The 18,003-nt window shown below is 35.5% G+C and overlaps 1 protein-coding gene and 1 long non-coding RNA gene across 5 annotated transcripts in view; one reads left to right on the top strand and one right to left on the bottom strand.

Annotated features, from left to right (window-relative positions):
* The window catches only part of IL23R (interleukin 23 receptor), a 65,627-nt gene extending 58,288 nt beyond the window's left edge, over nucleotides 1-7,339 (bottom strand). Inside the window, exons 1-3 of the mRNA XM_077892248.1 lie at nucleotides 7,110-7,339; nucleotides 5,895-5,997; nucleotides 2,157-2,453 (exon numbers count right to left, since the gene is read on the bottom strand). Of these exons, the coding sequence (XP_077748374.1) occupies nucleotides 2,157-2,453; nucleotides 5,895-5,964 (367 nt within the window). The 5' untranslated portion in view covers nucleotides 5,965-5,997; nucleotides 7,110-7,339. The remainder of the gene's footprint in view (nucleotides 1-2,156; nucleotides 2,454-5,894; nucleotides 5,998-7,109) is intronic.
* LOC144310768 (uncharacterized) overlaps nucleotides 1-18,003 on the top strand; it is a 130,048-nt gene that overhangs the window by 93,660 nt on the left and 18,385 nt on the right. The window lies entirely within an intron of this gene.

Genomic DNA, 18,003 nt, shown 5'->3' with positions numbered 1-18,003 from the left:
AAACGTTGATATAAGTTAACATAGTAAAGTTCACAGGACAAATATCCTGTGATCAAAGTAACCCAGTGAAAGCAATGTGATTTCTAGAGTACCACAAAAACCCTCAAAAATCTTTTTTTGACCTACTTAAATAGGAAGTTTTGTTTGCTAAGAATGCAGAGCCCAAGAACACATGGGTTCTTGAGTCTAAGAGAGTAAATTCTTTCCTGGCAGTTACAATTTCACACTCATAACCAGAAACCTAGGTAAGGAGTTACAACTCACAAAGTAAATAAATGGAAAGAGTGATGTTCTTTCTAAGCAGCCAGCAGCAGAAAATCTAAAGTCTTCTATGATATTGTCCCAGAAGGGAGCAAAAGCCATTCTCTGACTCTAAACATGGCCTGGTGGTTGTGTTCATGGGCAGAGGCCCTCAGCCAACACTGGAAGGGCTTTTGGAGATAATTTGTCACTCAAATTGCAACACAAGGAAAGAGGCCATACATCTTTTGCCTCCTCTGGCTTAAATTAAAAACCAATTTTCCATAACTGTGAAAGTTGCTTATTTCCCCTCCAAAGAAATTGTACCTTCTCGTAACCCCTTACCCCTACCCACAAAGTATAAATAGTAAAATATTTAAGCATGAACTATTGTTTATGTTTCCTGAGGATGTGGACAAGCTAAGCAGTCCTTAAACATCAGATAAGATATCTGCCTGTGGCCTCATTTCTTATAATTTGGGGCAAGTTTAGTATGTTATTATCAATTTAAGGCATGAGTTTGCCAACTTTATTCCTTCACCCCAAAACTTACTATTTTCCTTCCTCAATTTACCTCTACCACCTGCCATAGCTCTTTTTTCTTTTGAAAATCATGCAAGATCAAGTTCCCTGAATTAAGTAGGACAATGGCCTTATTTAGAAGAAGGAAGCCTCTTGCTTTTCCGGTGTCCATTCTAGGGACAAGTGGTTACCACCAGGTGGTCTTGCTCTTGCTACATAAGGTCTGGAGATGAGGAAGACTAAGAAATCAAATTTGATTGTTAAGAGGTATAGAGGAAAGGAACATGACAAAGATTCCAACCCCTCTATCTTTCTTCACTGAAATTGGGTCCAGGTGCTCTAGGGAATGAAACTCTGGGTTAAAACAGTGCTGAATTTATTGATCTACTTCTCATAACAGTAGAATCAAGAATTAAGTATATAATTATACAAGTCACCTCATATTACTGTAATAACTTATACATCTTTAGAATATCATAAATACAAATTGAATTTAGCAAGTATTTTTAAGATGAATGTGATTAATTTTTTTCTTAATAATTACAGTAACAATGATTCACATTTGGTGCAGTAGGAGTAGGAGCAGGGAACTATATCAGAATCTCCTCATGTTTTATCAAAAGCATGTAATTTTAAGGGTTTGGGAACACTGGCATAGCACTTTAAAGTGTGTCATATGCTTTCAAATAGTTTATTAAAATTTGGTGCTTACTAAAGCTGGTATAACTGGCCTCATTTTATAGACATGGCATCAAGGTTCACACACGTGGTTAACTGGCCCAAGGTCACACAGCTTATAAGAGGTATAGCAGGAACATAATGCTAGTTTTGCAACTATTTTTTCTTCCTAAATCTTAGCCTCAAAACTTCTTGATGGGATCTTTTTCAAGGTTGATGATATCAGTTTTAAAGCGAATAAACAAAAAACAGAAGTGTAAAGCAGATGAAAAGAACAACACTTAAAATCTGAGGATGCTGCCCTTTGTGTATGCTGTGTTTGGACAGGCTAGTGTTAAAATTTTGTTTTAAGAATGCATCAGCAACACTTAAAAACTTTTAGAGATCACAATGAGAATTTGTGTTTCTGTCTTCTTTCAAAGAGTCAAAAGATTTAGGAATACAGGATCCTCATAAATGATGCAGCTGGGCAGTGGCTGTCCCCAGTAGATCCAATAGACCAACTATGTGCTTTCTTCTCTGCACACCTCCTACCAGCTTCCTTGATTCCTATCTTCTCAACCTGGCCCCTGGAAGTATTTGAGTTTGCAGTTTCTATATTCAACTAAAATAAGAAGTAAACTATATTAATTTATCTCTATTTTTAGACAGGATTTTAGGCTAGTTAATTGCTAGGTTAGCTTTCATTTGAATTTTGAATGTACCTCAACACTTACATCCAGAAGAAATGTCTTTTCCACATATCAGTGTCTCTTGAAAATATCCAGGACATTCAGCAGTACAGTACATAGAGGCATGTGGCTCCAGAAAGTTGCTATACCAAAGCCGAGCTGTTGTTTTGTTAATTCTTGTGATTTGAAATCTTTCTTTGATGCCATTTTTATAAAAATAAAGTTTCCTTGGTTGGCAATTCTTAATTGCTGCTTGGCAATATATAGAGATATTCATACCCATCTTAAAAATTGTGGCTGGTTCTACCCAGATGTGGCCAGAGCAGTTTATATTTGTAATTCCTGGAAACGAATAGATAAACATTTTTAAATTCCATGTAAACCATTAAAATAAGAGATTCAAAAGATAAGCTGTTGCATTTAAATTTTATTCTTTCCTATTCACTAAATGATTTCCACTAGAAGTTTTAGGACTGTCTTTTAACGGATTTGTTTATTATAATGTACTTTTACCATACTTCCTTTGATGCTTGGCAACATAGTACAAAACTAGAGTTAGCCTTTAAGCTACTCTGTCTAAAGTTCAGATATAATTACTCTCCTGTTTTAGAGAACTGAGACATTATAAGGCTATGCCTTTTTTCAAAAGTAAGATTACAAATAGCACTTGGCACTACAGAATCCAAACCGCATTTTCTAGCTACTCAATCAATCTTTCATTGTTCTATTGTGGATAATGGCTACTTTTATCAGAAAATTATACATTTAGGGGCACCTGGGTGGCTCAATTGGTTAAGAGTCTGCCTTTAGCTCCCGTTATGATCTCAGGGTCCCAGGACTGAGCCTCACGTCAGACTCTCTGCTTAGTGTGGAATTTACTCCTCCCTCTCCCTCTGCCTTTCCCCCCTGCTTGTGCTCTCCTTCCCTCTCTCTCAAATAAATAAAAAAAATCTTAAAAGAAATTTATGAGTTTAATGAATGACAAAAATTACTAATTTTTACTAATTACTAATTACTAATTTTTTACTAATAACAAACATCTATTGCATGATAATCACTAAAAATTCATCATTAATTTAATAACACAGGAAAATGTTCAGAATATATTTTGTTAAAAAGCAATTGCAGAACAAGATATTTAATATGGGCTCGATATCAGAAATAAATAGATGAATGGATAAAAGAAATGCACTAAGATATTAACAATGATAATCTCTGTGGGTTAGACTAATTTTATTTATTTATTTATTTATTTATTTATTTATTTATTTATTTAAATATTTTATTTATTTATTCATAGAGACAGAGAGAGAGAGAGGCAGAGACACAGGGAGAGGGAGAAGCAGGCATCATACAGAGAGCCTGACGTAGGACTCGATCCAGGGTCTCCAGGATCACGCCCTGGGCTGCAGGCGGCGCTAAACTGCTGCGCCACCAGGGCTGCCCTAGACTAATTTTTAAATTTTTAATTGCATACTTCTGTTTTTAAAAATTATATGGTTAACAATGTATTAATTTTATAACCCAAAATAATAAAGTCATTTTCAATAACTCAAATGAGAGTGCAATGGAGTATCAGTTAAATTAAATTCACATCAAGGAAAATTTATTATTGTCTTTTTCTGGAAATACTTGCATTAAAATACCTTAAAACCTTATCAAAATAGTGAAAAAGATAAGTATTTGATTTTAAGAGGTCCTTATGTTTGGACCATAATCTTAAAGAATTAATTCTTTTTGTAATACAAATGTAATTGAATATTTCCATGTACACAATGAACATTTATGTATAAATCATGAATATTTAAATGTTCAAGTAGTGATAAAAATAATTCCATCATTATTAGCAGGAAATTGAAGCCAAAGGCATGAAAAGGAAGTTTTAAGAAAGCACCTGACTGCTTTAAATAAGGTAAAAAATTCAGGTTCAGACAAACTGCATCTCCAGGACCTTTTAAAAAATATGTCAATATTATCATGGAATTATCATGGGTAGTGTTTGAAAATACATAGAAAATATTTTAAAATGTCAGAAGACTTCAGATTTAGACAAATGTTGTCTTGGTTTTCAAAAATAAAATAAAGAAGAACCCTAGAAATTTTGAACCACTGAGCTTTACAACATTCAGGAATGAATTAGTAAGTCAGTGATTTCTCAATACCTAAAAAAAAATCAGTAATTGGTGAGGACACAGATTGTGTAAGAATAAGTTATACAAAAATATGTTAACATCTTTTTAAAATAGGGATAGTAGATTGGTCCAAGGAATGTTAATTTTTGTTTTTAATTTCAGCAGAGCTATTGCAAAGGGGGAACATAACATGCTAATAGGAAACTTGGAAAAAATGTAGTGTGCATGATATTGAAACTATTCATAGATTGAACAATATATAAAATAATTTCTAATGGACAGTTTGAGGGTCTCTAATAACATATCGGGGGGCTTGACTTATTTCTTTCTCTTTTTTAATGATTTTTTTTTTATTTATTCATGAGAGACAGAGAGAGAGAGAGAGAGAAAGAGACTGGCAGAGACACAGGCAGAGGGAGAAGCAGCAGGCCCCCTGCAGGGAGCCCGATATGGGACTCGATCCCAGGACTCCAGGATCACGCCCTGGGCTGAAGGCAGCGCTAAACTGCTGAGCCACCCAGGGATCCCCTTGACTTATTTCTCAACCCTATATTAATTACTTGAATACATAAACAGAAATCCTACTTATCATTTGCATATTTTAAGAAGTCAGAAAAAGTTAGCTAGTGTCTTATTTCTTCTAATTCTCCCTGGATAGGGATGCCTGGGTGGGTCAGCAGTTGAGTGTCTGCCTTTGGCTCAAGTCGTGACCCCGGGGTCATGGGATCTGTCCCGCATCAGGCTCCCCTGCATGGAGCCTGCTTCTCCTTCTGCCTAAGTCTCTGCCTCTCTCTTTCTCTGTCTCTCATGAATAAATAAGTAAAATCTATTAAAAAAAATCTCTTTGGATAGCTGTCAATTTGACTCTGGGAGCGTCTGATATCCTGCTGGAGGTTATTCTAGTTCTGATGATAGGGCCACCTCTATCTCCATTACACATTATCTCTGTTCCAATCTACAGAATCCAGTTTTCCTTTTGTCATCACTCCAAGTAACTTGCATGATTTGCAAAGCATTCCTCAAGGTCTAAAACCCTACCTTGTTGTCACTTCTCTCCGAGTAAATGAATTTCTACCACCTGCCCAGGACACAAAGCCCCAGTAGAAATTCTCAAATGCCAACAGCTATCCTGCCTGAATTTCTGACGATTCCTCAAAGCTGCTTATGCTTGTATCTGTAATGTAAGTGCCAGATGTTTGTGTGAATTATAAGATGGGAATAATAATAGCACAATATTGTTGCACAAGTTGTGAGGAATAAAAGGCTTAGCACAGTGCCTGATACATAGTAACTGTCAACAAAGGGCTTGTGGAGTTGAATTAAATTTAAATGTTTGTTGGATTGTCATGTAACAGTTATATAACAGTTCAAAGATAGAACGTGCCAACTCAGAATAATAAGCTTCTTCATAGAAATGTTCATATATGAGTTAGAGATTTGTTCATTAGGGATACTTGAAAAAAGAATCCTGCTGTTAGGAGGGAGGTTGGACTCTTTTATTTCATTCATGCACATAATTTTTATGTGCATATAGTTTTTCCCAATCTAATAATATTTGATTCTTCAAAGATCCTAACACAATGCCCTAAAAATAACACTCAAGATTTTTTTAAAAAATAAAGGATAACAATAGGTACTAAAAATACAATACCTCCATGACACCAGTTGAAGAATATGTAAAGAGCTATTACCACATCCCATTGAATTGTGATCTGATTCATGCCTGAAAGCAGGAAAAAGTTCTATGTTGCCCTCTAGGAAAAAAATATGAAAAATGTTTAAGTTGTAGTATTTTAATGAAATAACAATAATAAAAAAGGCATTACATTTTTTTCTAACAGTTATTATTGCCTTTGATGAGAACATTTCAATAGGAAGAAAAGAAGGAAGGTGGGAAGGAAGGAAAAAAGAGGAAGAAAAGAGAGAACAGAAGGGAGGAGGAAACAGGGCAAAGAAAAGTCAGTGGTGTGTGAGGAAGTATGATAAAATGGTCTTTTATACCCTTCAAAAGTCACTCTGATTTACCTTAGTAGGACATTTTGACCCTTGATAAAATGTACTTTCTTCTGATCTGATCTCTCTCATCAGAAATTTCTGCTCTAACTCCTGATGATAAATTCCCCCGGCCAGATTTCTGTACCTATGAAGCTCCAAAAATATCAGTCTTTGATGAGTTAAACTTGGGAAAAGCCAAAAATTGCAGAACTTCCAGAAAGAAAGCACCCAAAATGAAGAAAGATGAGGTGAGACAAAGGCATATGTGCTCTCACCAGTTAAACTTAGAAAAAAAAAAACAAAACCTTTTCATCTGTAGACAGCTAAAAAAAACCACATTATATAAATTCCAAACAATATTGCTATTAGTTTACAACTAGAGTTGCATTATTTAGTTGGTTATTTACATTATTGAATAATTCAGTTACTCAATAATCAACATTATTAAGTTATTTTTAGCTGTTTAATAAGGCCCGAGCCTTTCAAATAAAACAACAAAACAAAATCATGACTCGTCATATAGCATAACATATCTGATAACATTTCTAAAAACTGGGGTCCCCATTGCCCCCGTGAATATAGGAATCCCTTTCATAATTTGTTAGCAATATTAGGTCTTCTCTTTATAAATAAGAGGCAAAACAAGGCCTAAAATGCTCCTGGTTAGAAGTTAAATACTCCCCCAGTAGAATATATGCAATAATTATTGTTTAAAGTGACACGATGTTAGACAATATTTTAGATCCAACTTTCATCAGTAACCACTATATGAAATATCACAAGAACTTACAAGAAAAAATAACCTGGCCCAAGTATTTCCAAAAGAAAATATAGCTGTTTTTGAGTATTTGGGTGATCATTGTCTCTTTACCTTTCAACTTGTTGGAAGCACAAAATTCCTCTTCAGAGTCAGGCTGCTATCTTGTTGCCTGTGTCATGTCCTCTTTCCCCGCTGCCCGCTTGTCAATAATCACTTTAGATTTTCAGCAACGAGGCAAATGGAAATGTCAGCAAAGCCCTGACCTACATTTCAGATTCTTGAAGAGGAACTCAAAAACTGTCCAATTCAAAATGACTGGCTCTCATGTCACTATTTGGGAAAACCCAGATTACTGAAAGTGAACTGCTTTGTCAGTACTTTTTTTTCTCAGTTTAATTTAAAATGGTCTGTCTCATTCAAGAAGTAGAACATATATATCGACTCTGCCTATCAAAATATAACACCATAATATACAAAACGATAATGCTTAGTTTTAATTTGCAATTAACATTGATGTCTATTATAAACCAATTTCTTAAGACAGTTTAAATGCTACTGCTGACCATTCATTTATTTACCAAGAAATTTTGAGTATCTAATATGCGTCAGGTATTGTTCTGGGCATAAAAGATACAATGGTGATTAATTACTGAATAGCTCTTTTGCTGTATTGTTTAAAGTGATTTAATTGCGGATCAGTTGAACTATCACTCAGGCTTTAACAGGATTCTACAAGCAAATAAAAAATTACCAGATATTTGGTACATTTATAGTAGGCATCACCAGGGGCTTTCCCCGGCATACTTTCTCCTCCCACGTCCTCTATTACTTCTACATGAATATCTTTTCACTCCGTGTATTCCTTTTTATCGTAAATGACAGTTACTTGTTGCAATAAACTTCTTAAAGCCAGAAACTCCATCTCACCTTTTAAATTTTTATATTTTTGGTACCTAGTACATTAGAATAGTCTGGGGAAATACTGGAAATATTTCTATGCTCAGATTTATCCTAGACAATGAAAATTAGAATTTCTGTGAAGTCTGGGCACCGTTATTTTTTAATTCCAAGTGGTTATAATGAAGAGTCAGGGTTGAGAACTTTTAGACTATAAGAATAAGAGTGTCTTTGAAGACCACACAGAAGAAAGGACTGTCAACTGGGTTTGAATGATTAATAACAATTTTCAAGGCTGTGAAAGAGACAGTGTGGGAAAAATTTCCCATACAAGAACAGAATGTGCAAGTAATAGAGATGTTTTAGGACTGACTAGTTGTTTCTCCAGGTTGAAGGGAATAGGGTGTGAGCTGGAAAATTAAGGTCAGTGGCAGAATGTAATCACTGGGCTTTGTATTCCTGCCAAGTAGCTTAAACCTTTGTCTTGAAGTCAGTTAGAGATAGCCAAGATTGGTAAACAAAGAAATAACATAATCAGATTGGACTTTTAAAAGATAATTCTAATTATTGGGTGGAGAATTGAATGAAGATGAAGAGCCCAGTTAAAAGGCTATTAAAACCCAAAAGCTGGGGGCACCTGAATCGCTCAGTTGGTTAAGCATCTGCCTTTAGCTCAGGTCATGATCCCAGGGTCCTGGGGTGAAGTCACACAGCAGGGCTCCCTGCTTCTGCCTGCTTCTCCCTCTGCCTCTGCCTCCCGCTCCCCCTGCTTGTGCTTTCTCTCTTTCTCTGTCAAATAAATAAATAACATCTTTAAGAAAAAAAAAAGAAAGAAAATCAAAAGCTCATGAAGGTCCAAAGCAAACCAGGGGCAGCAAGAACTGAGAGGAAGAAACAAAAGGGAGAGCTATACTGAGGAAGATTAGATAGGCCATTGTGACTAGCCAGGGAATGGCGACCCCTGGAGTTGTGCAGTGAACAATACATGCGTGTGAGAGGGGATAAGAATTCAGGAACATGAAGAGTGACTCTGGTATGGTTTTTGCTGACCCAGTAGATAACAACGTTAATCGAATACACAAAAGGAGGAGTGATGGGGAAGTGATAAGTTTTGTTCTGGTCATGTTAATTTGGAGGACCTTACAACATGCGCAGAAAGAACTGTCTGGAGGGCTGTTATAGGCATGGGTAAACCTGGGAGAGAAGTTTGGGCTGGAGATCTAAATTTGGAAGATTTCAGCATATCAGTAGCATTAAAACTAAGATTAGAATAAGAAAACTGAGAGAGCACATCCAGAATGATAAGGGAAGGAAGCGGATGGTCAGAATCAGGAAATCTTGACCAAAGAACAAGGAAAGATACAAGGAATGTATGGCCAGCATCAAATGATCAGAGATTAAATTTGATAAGAACTAAAAGAAAGTATTGGATTTGACAGTATTTTTCCTAGAACAGTTTCAGAAAAGAAATAGAGATAGAAAGGGATCGAAAAAAAAAAAAAAGAATGAAAGAAAGGGGATTGAAGTGAGTTAGAATAAAAAATAAGAGAACATTGACTAATCTTTCAGGGATCTGGATAATCAAGATGAGATCTTTTATCCATTTCATCGGTTGGTTGTTTTTCTTATTATTGATTTTGAGAGTTCTTTATATAGTTTGGAAACTAGTCCTTTATCATATACATTTTAAAAATATTTTGTCCTACTCTGTGGTTTATCTTTTCATTTTCTTACCAATGTCTTTTGAGAGCAGAAATTTTTAACTTTGATCAAGTCTAATTCATTAATGATTCTATTGTTTCACTTGTTTTGTCCTGCTTACATTTTCATCAATGGATTAATACATAAACCTGTTTTATATATGTTTCTGTTTTAAAGACACTTTACTTAATCTATATTGTTGATTCATTAACATTCACCTCAGCGCCAACAACATTATAACTCATGCCTGAACAAAGATCATCTAACACGTGGAGTTTCTTTGTAATGTACATTGTGGCCTTTCTTTACTTAAGAACACTAGATTGTACTTCAGAACTATGCTCGGGAGCCATTTTAAATGGTGAAATGGGAAAAATGTGGCACTAAGAAATGTCTTCCAAAAGGACACTTGTTTGTAGTACTAGAGCCAAAATAATTTTTTTTTTTTAAGCTGGGAACTTGCACATTGGGTGACTTGAATTTTTCACCGCTCTGCACATGTCTGCAAATTACTGACAAATGCTATAAGTATCGATTTGGGGGTTACAAGTACATTTTAGTTGGTAAAAGAATTCACAAATTGGAATCAGGGAATGATGAGGATCAACTATATCAAATCTCAAATATAAGTGGTTTGACTTCATTTTTAATCAGAAATCATGAAGACCCACTGTCTTGGCTTTTTCCCCATAGGCAGAGTTGCCATAGGGGTATATCTAGGACAGTTTAATTTAAACTTGTCCCAGGGAATTATAAATAACACTCCATTTTATTTTCAAAATTATTCCCGTTTGTAAGATATATTGTCATACTCTTACAGGCCTACAAGAATAAACTGTGTTTCTTTCCTAAAAATCATAATATTTCAAGTTTTCTCTGGTATTTGGTAAGAGTTTGGAATGATTGTTGGTTGAGGGGAATGAAAAGGATGATTGAGTATAAAATGTGTGATCCTGAAAAACATCATATTAAATTAGTAAGCATATTTTGAGTTAGCACATCATCAAGGCAAATATATCACAATGCAGCATTTCAGATTTTTTTCCAAATTAAAAAAAATCCTCTTTAAAGAACTTAAAGCTAAAGCTTAAGGAAACAGGTAGAACTGGAGTATTTATGTATTTGTGCTTTTCTAGAAATTGTCCTGCCTATTGTGGATTGAAAGTATCTTCCTTTTCCCTGTCCAGAGGCAACAAACATTGTCATAAACTAATTGGCTACTAGAAGGAACTCCTTGAAGTAGATTAGTTAGAATCTGCCAGTTTAAGAAGTATAGCTGAACCAAGACATGGAATGTTAAATTGGCTGCCTAGCAACGCTGGTCTACCTGTAGGGAAGCAGGCCTAGAAGGCTCTATGTTGCCTCAGGACACAGATGCCTTATGTTGGTGGGAATGAGCAGAACGGGATAGACTGTTGATCCCTGAAATGGGAACCTACTGACTTTTGACTTTTTTTGTTGTTGTTGTTGTTGCAGTTCTGCCGTTTTATTTTTCCTGGGATACTCAAGGGGATGTGGGAACAGCCACAGGTGTGGTGAGGGGAAGCCCCATCTCCCCCCCTTGACTTTAAAGAGAATAGAAAAATTTACCACCTCTATATGGGGAAGTGATACAGCACCCTGTGTTTTCAATATGCTGACTTAGGGCTGGTAATCTGATTAGAAAAGGGGAGTAGGAAACTAGTCCTGAGTTTGTGCTTACATAAAGGGTACACTGTTTTTACTTAGATTATTACATTTCTTTGTGGTAACTTTAGTAGGGATGAGTGACTGTATATTAACAGTGTGTAAAGCTCCTCAGAGGGGATTCCTGGGTGGCTCAGCGGTTTAGCGCCTGCCTTCGGCCCAGGGCATGATCCTGGAGTCCTGGGATCGAGTCCCACATCAGGCTCCCTGCATGGAGCCCGCCTGTGTCTCTGCGTCTCTTTCTCTCTGTGTCTCTCATGAATAAATAAAATCTTAAAAAAAAAAAAAAAAAAGCTCCTCAGACATTCCATTAGAGGTACCACTAAAAATGCAAATCCCATTAGGTAGACTTGATTTCAGAGGCTTAAGATTTTGTATAGTGATCTAGTAATTCTGTATGAAATGAAGAAATTAATATTATGAGAGGGTGGAGAAACTGATGAGTGGTTGGATGAGTTGTTTTTTGAAGTAATGGAGATGGCAGTGGCTACCCATAGGGGCAAGAGGAAGCACCTTGGGTATGCACAGGGAAGATGCTTTGTACATATCTCTGCAATTCTTGGTAGGTAGAGTACAGTGGTACAGCCTAGTCTGTTTCTGTACTTGGGAAGAAAATAGGTGTCCCCATCTGAGATCGCTTACAGTACTATAATGCGTAAAGTGTGACAGGATCCCTCTTCACATCTTGACCAGGACAAGACACGTAGCCACCCCCCTTCCTGGCAGGCACAAATGGAACCAAGATGACAGAAGAGGGCCTTTCGAAATGCAACACCAATAAAGGCAAGACAGGATGGATTTTTTTTTTTGTTTTTCCTAAAGCATACCGCAGCTCTGAAACAACTCCCTAGTTTTTGATAGAATAAAAGTCTTAATTGTTTAACAGACGTTCAACTAGGAAAGTGGCTCCTATCACCCAATTTCTTCTTTAAAGAACAAAAAGAGAGACAACTGCATCCTCATGTTTGGGTCCCCAGGAATTGAGGATAAAAGCAGAAAAGCCCAGTGTGATTGTGGACAGACCCGTACAGTGAGCCACCCTTCATAGCATAGTTAAGGTCATTTCTGTATATACTGCACTAAGGGGCTTGATCCTGGGGTAAAGAACTCTTCTGCACTTTCCAATATACGGTAGACTGTATATGTAATTGAAGAAAAGATTTATTTTCTAATTTATTGTGACATTCTGCCTTTCTGTATTATAAGCTCAATGAAAGTGCTGCATATGCTTGAGAGTCTTTCATGTACCATCATACATTGTACTTGGGGCCGTGACTACAGAGGGGATGTTAACGGCTTTCAAGGACCCTTCAGTGGGAAAGAAGATTGTATTTAAAAATTAAAGTGCCAAAGAATAAAGTGCTAATGGGAAGGTATGAAAACAGTTAAGGGAGCAGAGAGGAATATACAGCAGCCTCAGGTCCACAATTTTGCAAAGTTCAGGCTGGAATGCCAACTCCTGTAAGATAAAATTGACCTGACCTGGGTCAAGGACTCAGGCTCAGTTTGTGTGTTCTCTCCAGTTTGATCACACTTGTGCCTCTGAACTGGATTTTTATGGTACCTCTTTCAACTGCCTCTCCTGCTGCCTCATCACCCTCCAGTGGGTTGGTACTGTACCGTGTCCACTTTGCTTCACTGGTGGTGTCCAACTCAGTGTCTGTGCCTGCCCTACTTTTCAACACTCACAACTCTGAGTTATTATGAAAAGTGCAATTTTAGTTTTGTAGTCTTTATTTAAGAAGGTAACAGAAAATGTTATTCATTTCAGAAAACATTTCATGAAAAATATTGGACTTGTTTTTCTAACTTCATGGCCTTGAAGTTATGTTTTAGTTATCTTGAGGGTAGTCTTACTGGAGGAACTCATTCTTTAAATGTGCCAGATAAATTAGGTATCATTTTATTAATTTTCTCAACCACTGAATTAATAACTCCATTATTCATAAGAGATATGTAGACTTTTAAAAGAGAAATAAATACCATAAATCTTATGACTCATCCAGAGGATGGTACCTACATGCAGCTGCTCCACTCCTCTCAGCATCAAACACCTGATGGCAAGTTCAGCTGTGTCAGAGGAAGGTGCTACAGGCTGAATCATAGCTATTTCCTGTGAGGTATGCATTAAAGGTCAACTTTACCTTATTTCCTGTGAGAGTGTTAGAGACTTAAAAATGGTTAGAAGTAGAGATGATTTTAAAATCTGGTGCACATCCCTAGCTTTTGGACAGTATATACACTTTTAAGGAGGTCAACTTCCTGAGTCTCAATTTCTATCACATTCAATTTCCTAAATTTGATTCCTCTGAGAATGAGCCTGGGTATAAATAGCTGCAGGTGCTTCAAAGACTTAAGGCTTCTCTAGTTTTTGCCTGCATTGTATATACATTTTTAGAAACATGAAGCTTACCAAAATATTTATATTTCAGCCCATGTTGAGATACTTTGAACTTTAGCCAGTTTGGGGATATTTGGATCCATTTTGGAATAGTCTGAATGCCAGGCATCAGAAGTAATGTGGGAGAACTTATGATTCCCTTTTTTTTTTTTTTTTAAGATTTCATTTATTTACTTTAGAGAAAGACAGTGTGAGTAAGGGGAAAGAAGAGGGAAAGGGAGAAGGAAATTCAAGCAGACTCCGCACTGAATACAGAGCCTGATGGGGGCTTGATCTCATGACCCCAAGATCATGACCTGAGCCAAAATCAAGAGTCTGACACTTAAACTACTGAGCCACTCAGGCATTCCAGTTATTTTCTTAAATGTAAATGAAAATTTTGATAGACTATCACATTTTTTCTAGACACACTGGATAAAATTCATGTGTTAAAATCGTACTTGATTTTTTTCAGATTTAGTATATTTCATTCCATAAGGTAGCTTGTGGCATATTTATTCCTATTGTAGCTTAGTTGAACTGATATCATCTAAAATGTTTAATAATTTCTATTGTCTATTTAAAAAGAAATAAACATATTTAGACTTATGTTTAATATTTTAGATGTTAATTAAAAATATGCAAGTGGGTACATATTTTTAAAAGCTTCTTCTAAGAGTATTTAAGGAAAATATTTGGAAGACCACTGTACTAGAGCTCTGCTATACAAGCCAATCAAATATCATGGTGGAAAAAATACATCAAAATATCAATAGTGGTTTCTTTGGATTATTGAGTTATGGTTATTTTTTCTTCAATTTGCTTTTCTATAACTTTCCATTTTTTAGGATGAGTATATTATATATGATAATTTTAAAACATTGAAAAATTACTAAACACATTAAGGACAAGGAAAATTTTATTTATTTATTTATTTTTAAATTTTATTTATTTATTCATGAGAGACACAGAGAGAGAGGCAGAGACACAGGCAGAGGGAGAAGCAGGCTCCATGCAGAAAGCCCGATGTGGGACTCGATCCTGGGACCCGGGGATCATGCCCTGAGCTAAAGGTGGATGCTCAAGTGCTGAGCCACTCAGGTGTCCCAGGACAAGGAAAACTTTAAATGAAGGGATCTAAAGGGGATGATATATGTCTACTGATGTACACATTTCATTTTGCAAATGAATTCATTTGCACAATTTTTGCACAAATTTCATTTATGCAAACTTAACTATAAGGGGCAGGAATGTGGAGAGTTTTTGTTCTCATAGAAGAAAAATGAATTCTTTTACATTTTTAAATATAGACCTTATGCCTTTGTGACTCAAGGAAAGTAAGGCCAATGAAAAATGCAACAATATAATTACTTTTTAAATTGAAGTAAAATCAACAAATAAAATTATATATATTTATATATATTTCAAGTGTACAACATAATGGTTTTATATATATATATGTGTGTGTATACATATTTATATAGTGGATGATGAAATGATTACCAAAATCAAATTATAAACACATCCATAACTTCATATGGTAACTTTTTTTTGGTGAGAACACTTCAGATCTATCCTCTTAGCAAATTTCAAGTGTGTTATACATTATTATTAACTATAGTCACCATTCTGTACATTCAATCCTTAGAACTTACAACTAAAAGTTTGCACTCTTTAACCAAGATCTCCCCATTTCCTTTACCCCATAGTCCCTGGCAATTGCCATTTTACTCTGTTTCTATGAGTTTGACTTTTTCTTGGATTCCTTATATAAGTGATACCATACAGTACTAGACTTTCTCTTTCTGGCTTATCTCATTTAGCATAATGTCCTCCAGATTCATCTATGTTGCAAAGGACAGAATTTCCTTCTTTCTCATGGCTGAATAATATTCTGGTGTGTGTTTCTGTGTGTGTGTATGCTCAGGTGCATCATATCTTCTTTATCTCATCAGACATTTAGATTGTTTCCATATCTTGCTTATTGTATATAATGCTGCAACAAATATGGGTGTATAGGTATCTTTTCAAGATAGTGATTTCAATTCTTTTGGATATATACCCAGGAGTAGGATTGCTGGATTATATGGTAGTTCAATTTTTAATTTTTTGAGTATACTTCATAATGTTTTCCATAACAACTACATTCCCACTATAAGGGATCCCTTTCTCCATATCCATAACAACATTTTTTTTCTGTTGTCTTTTTATATAAGCCATCCTAACAGGTGTGAAGTGATAGCTTATTGTGGTTTAGAGTTGCATTTCCTTGACAATTAGTGATGTTGAACACCTTTTCATGTACCTGTTGCCATTTGTATATATTTTCTAGAAAAATAACTTTTCAGTTCCTTTGTCATTTTTTAATCAGATTAGTCCTGGTAGGTTGTCTAGGAATTTATTTTTTCTAGGTTATCTATTTTGTTGGCATCTAATTGTTCATGGTAGTCTTTCACAATTCTTTGTATTTCTGCAGTATCACTTAAAATGTTTCCTCCTTCATTTCTGATTTCATTTGAGTTTCTTTTTTCATTGTCTAGCTAAAGTTTTGTCAATTTTGTTGATCTTTTCCAAAATCATTTCTTAGTTTCACTTTTGATCTTTTCTATTTTTCTAGTCTGTATTTCATTTATTTCTTTTTTTTTTTTTTTTTTTTTTAATTTTTATTTATTTATGATAGTCATCACAGAGAGAGAGAGAGAGAGACGCAGAGACACAGGCAGAGAGAGAAGCAGGCTCCATGCACCGGGAGCCCGACGTGGGATTCGATCCCGGGTCTCCAGGATCGCGCCCTGGGCCAAAGGCAGGCGCCAAACCGCTGTGCCACCCAGGGATCCCCTATTTCATTTATTTCTATTTTGATCTTTGTTATTTCCTTCCCTTTGCTAACTTCAGGCTTAGTTTGTTTTCTTTTCTAGTTCCCTGAAATGTATAGTTAGGTTGTTTACTTGTGATCTGTCCTTTTTCTTAATGTAGGCGCTTATTGCTATAATAATTATTATTAACAATGAAGCTTGTTATCATTAATTCTTATTAATAATATTGGCTTTGATGGAAAATTTATGTCATTTGCTAAAAAATAGAAGTTATTAGAAGAAAAAAGTTTTTCTCATCCATTCATTACTGTCAGTTGATGGGAAAAATATTTATGAATTCTTTCATGATGTTCAAGATAATTTCAGAGAATTTTTCAGATAGAGAACAATAGAACTCAGCATGATCACAGCACACATTCATCACTCTGTTGCAGAAGCAGATCCTCTCCTTCTCCTGGCCTTCACATAATATTCTAATGGAGGTTCACATTGTAAGGGTGATTTTAGGCTGTTTCAATTAGCAAAGATACCAAAAAGATATTTTACTGTTCAAATTCATTCATGAAAACAGTTTTGAAAGTTGAAAGAGTGAGGATCCCATTACATGAACGCTAATGATTTTCAGTGGTTTTCATTGCCACTGCTCATCTCTATGAAAGAAAAAATCTGAGACTTAAGAGGACTTTAGAATAATTCAATTAACATTAAAAAAGCATCATTTAAATACTCATCTTCAATTTGCAAGTGTGTGCTCAGAGTTTTTTGTTTGTTTGTTCTGCTGGTGCACCCAAACAGTGATTATATTATGCTTTCAGGGAAACCGTTTTAATTCTTCACACTTACTAGCTTCTCAAAGTGACATTTCAATTTAGTGCTAAAAAGAATTCAGGAAAGGGCTTGAAAATTCAGTGTGTAAGAAAACATACTAATGAACAACATCATCTGAGACACATTCCATGAACAGTTCCAGGAGAAAATTAAGTCATGGAGGTTCATGGGCAGGCCTAAATCCTGCTCCTGTGATTCATGTAGTATTCAGATTACCATTACTTTAGCTTTATCTGAAAAAGTCACATCCAAAAAAATCACATTTCTTATATGCTAGTTTTACTTTTCCTAATACACACTAAAATAAGCAGATAACTATTGAATGAAAGTATTTGTGTACAATTATATACATATTATTATACATCATTATTTATATATATAAATATATAAACATCTATATATATATATATATATAATTGGAGTTCGATTTCCCAACATATAGTATAACACTCAGTGCTCATCCCATCAAGTGCCCCCCTCAGTGCCCATCACCCAGTCACCCCATCGCCCTGACCACCTCCCCTTCCACTACTCCTTGTTTCTTTCCCAGAGTTAGGAGTCTCTCATATGTTGTCAACCTCTATAATTTTTCCCACTCATTTTCTCTCCTTTCCCCTATAATCCCTTTCACTACTTTTTATATTCCCCATATGAATGAAACCACATAATGTTTGTCCTCTTCTGATTGACTTACTTC

Source organism: Canis aureus, chromosome 3 (genome assembly GCF_053574225.1).
Source record: "Canis aureus isolate CA01 chromosome 3, VMU_Caureus_v.1.0, whole genome shotgun sequence".
Classification (NCBI taxonomy): Eukaryota; Metazoa; Chordata; class Mammalia; order Carnivora; family Canidae; genus Canis; species Canis aureus.
This window is presented reverse-complemented; position numbering and strand designations above follow the sequence as displayed.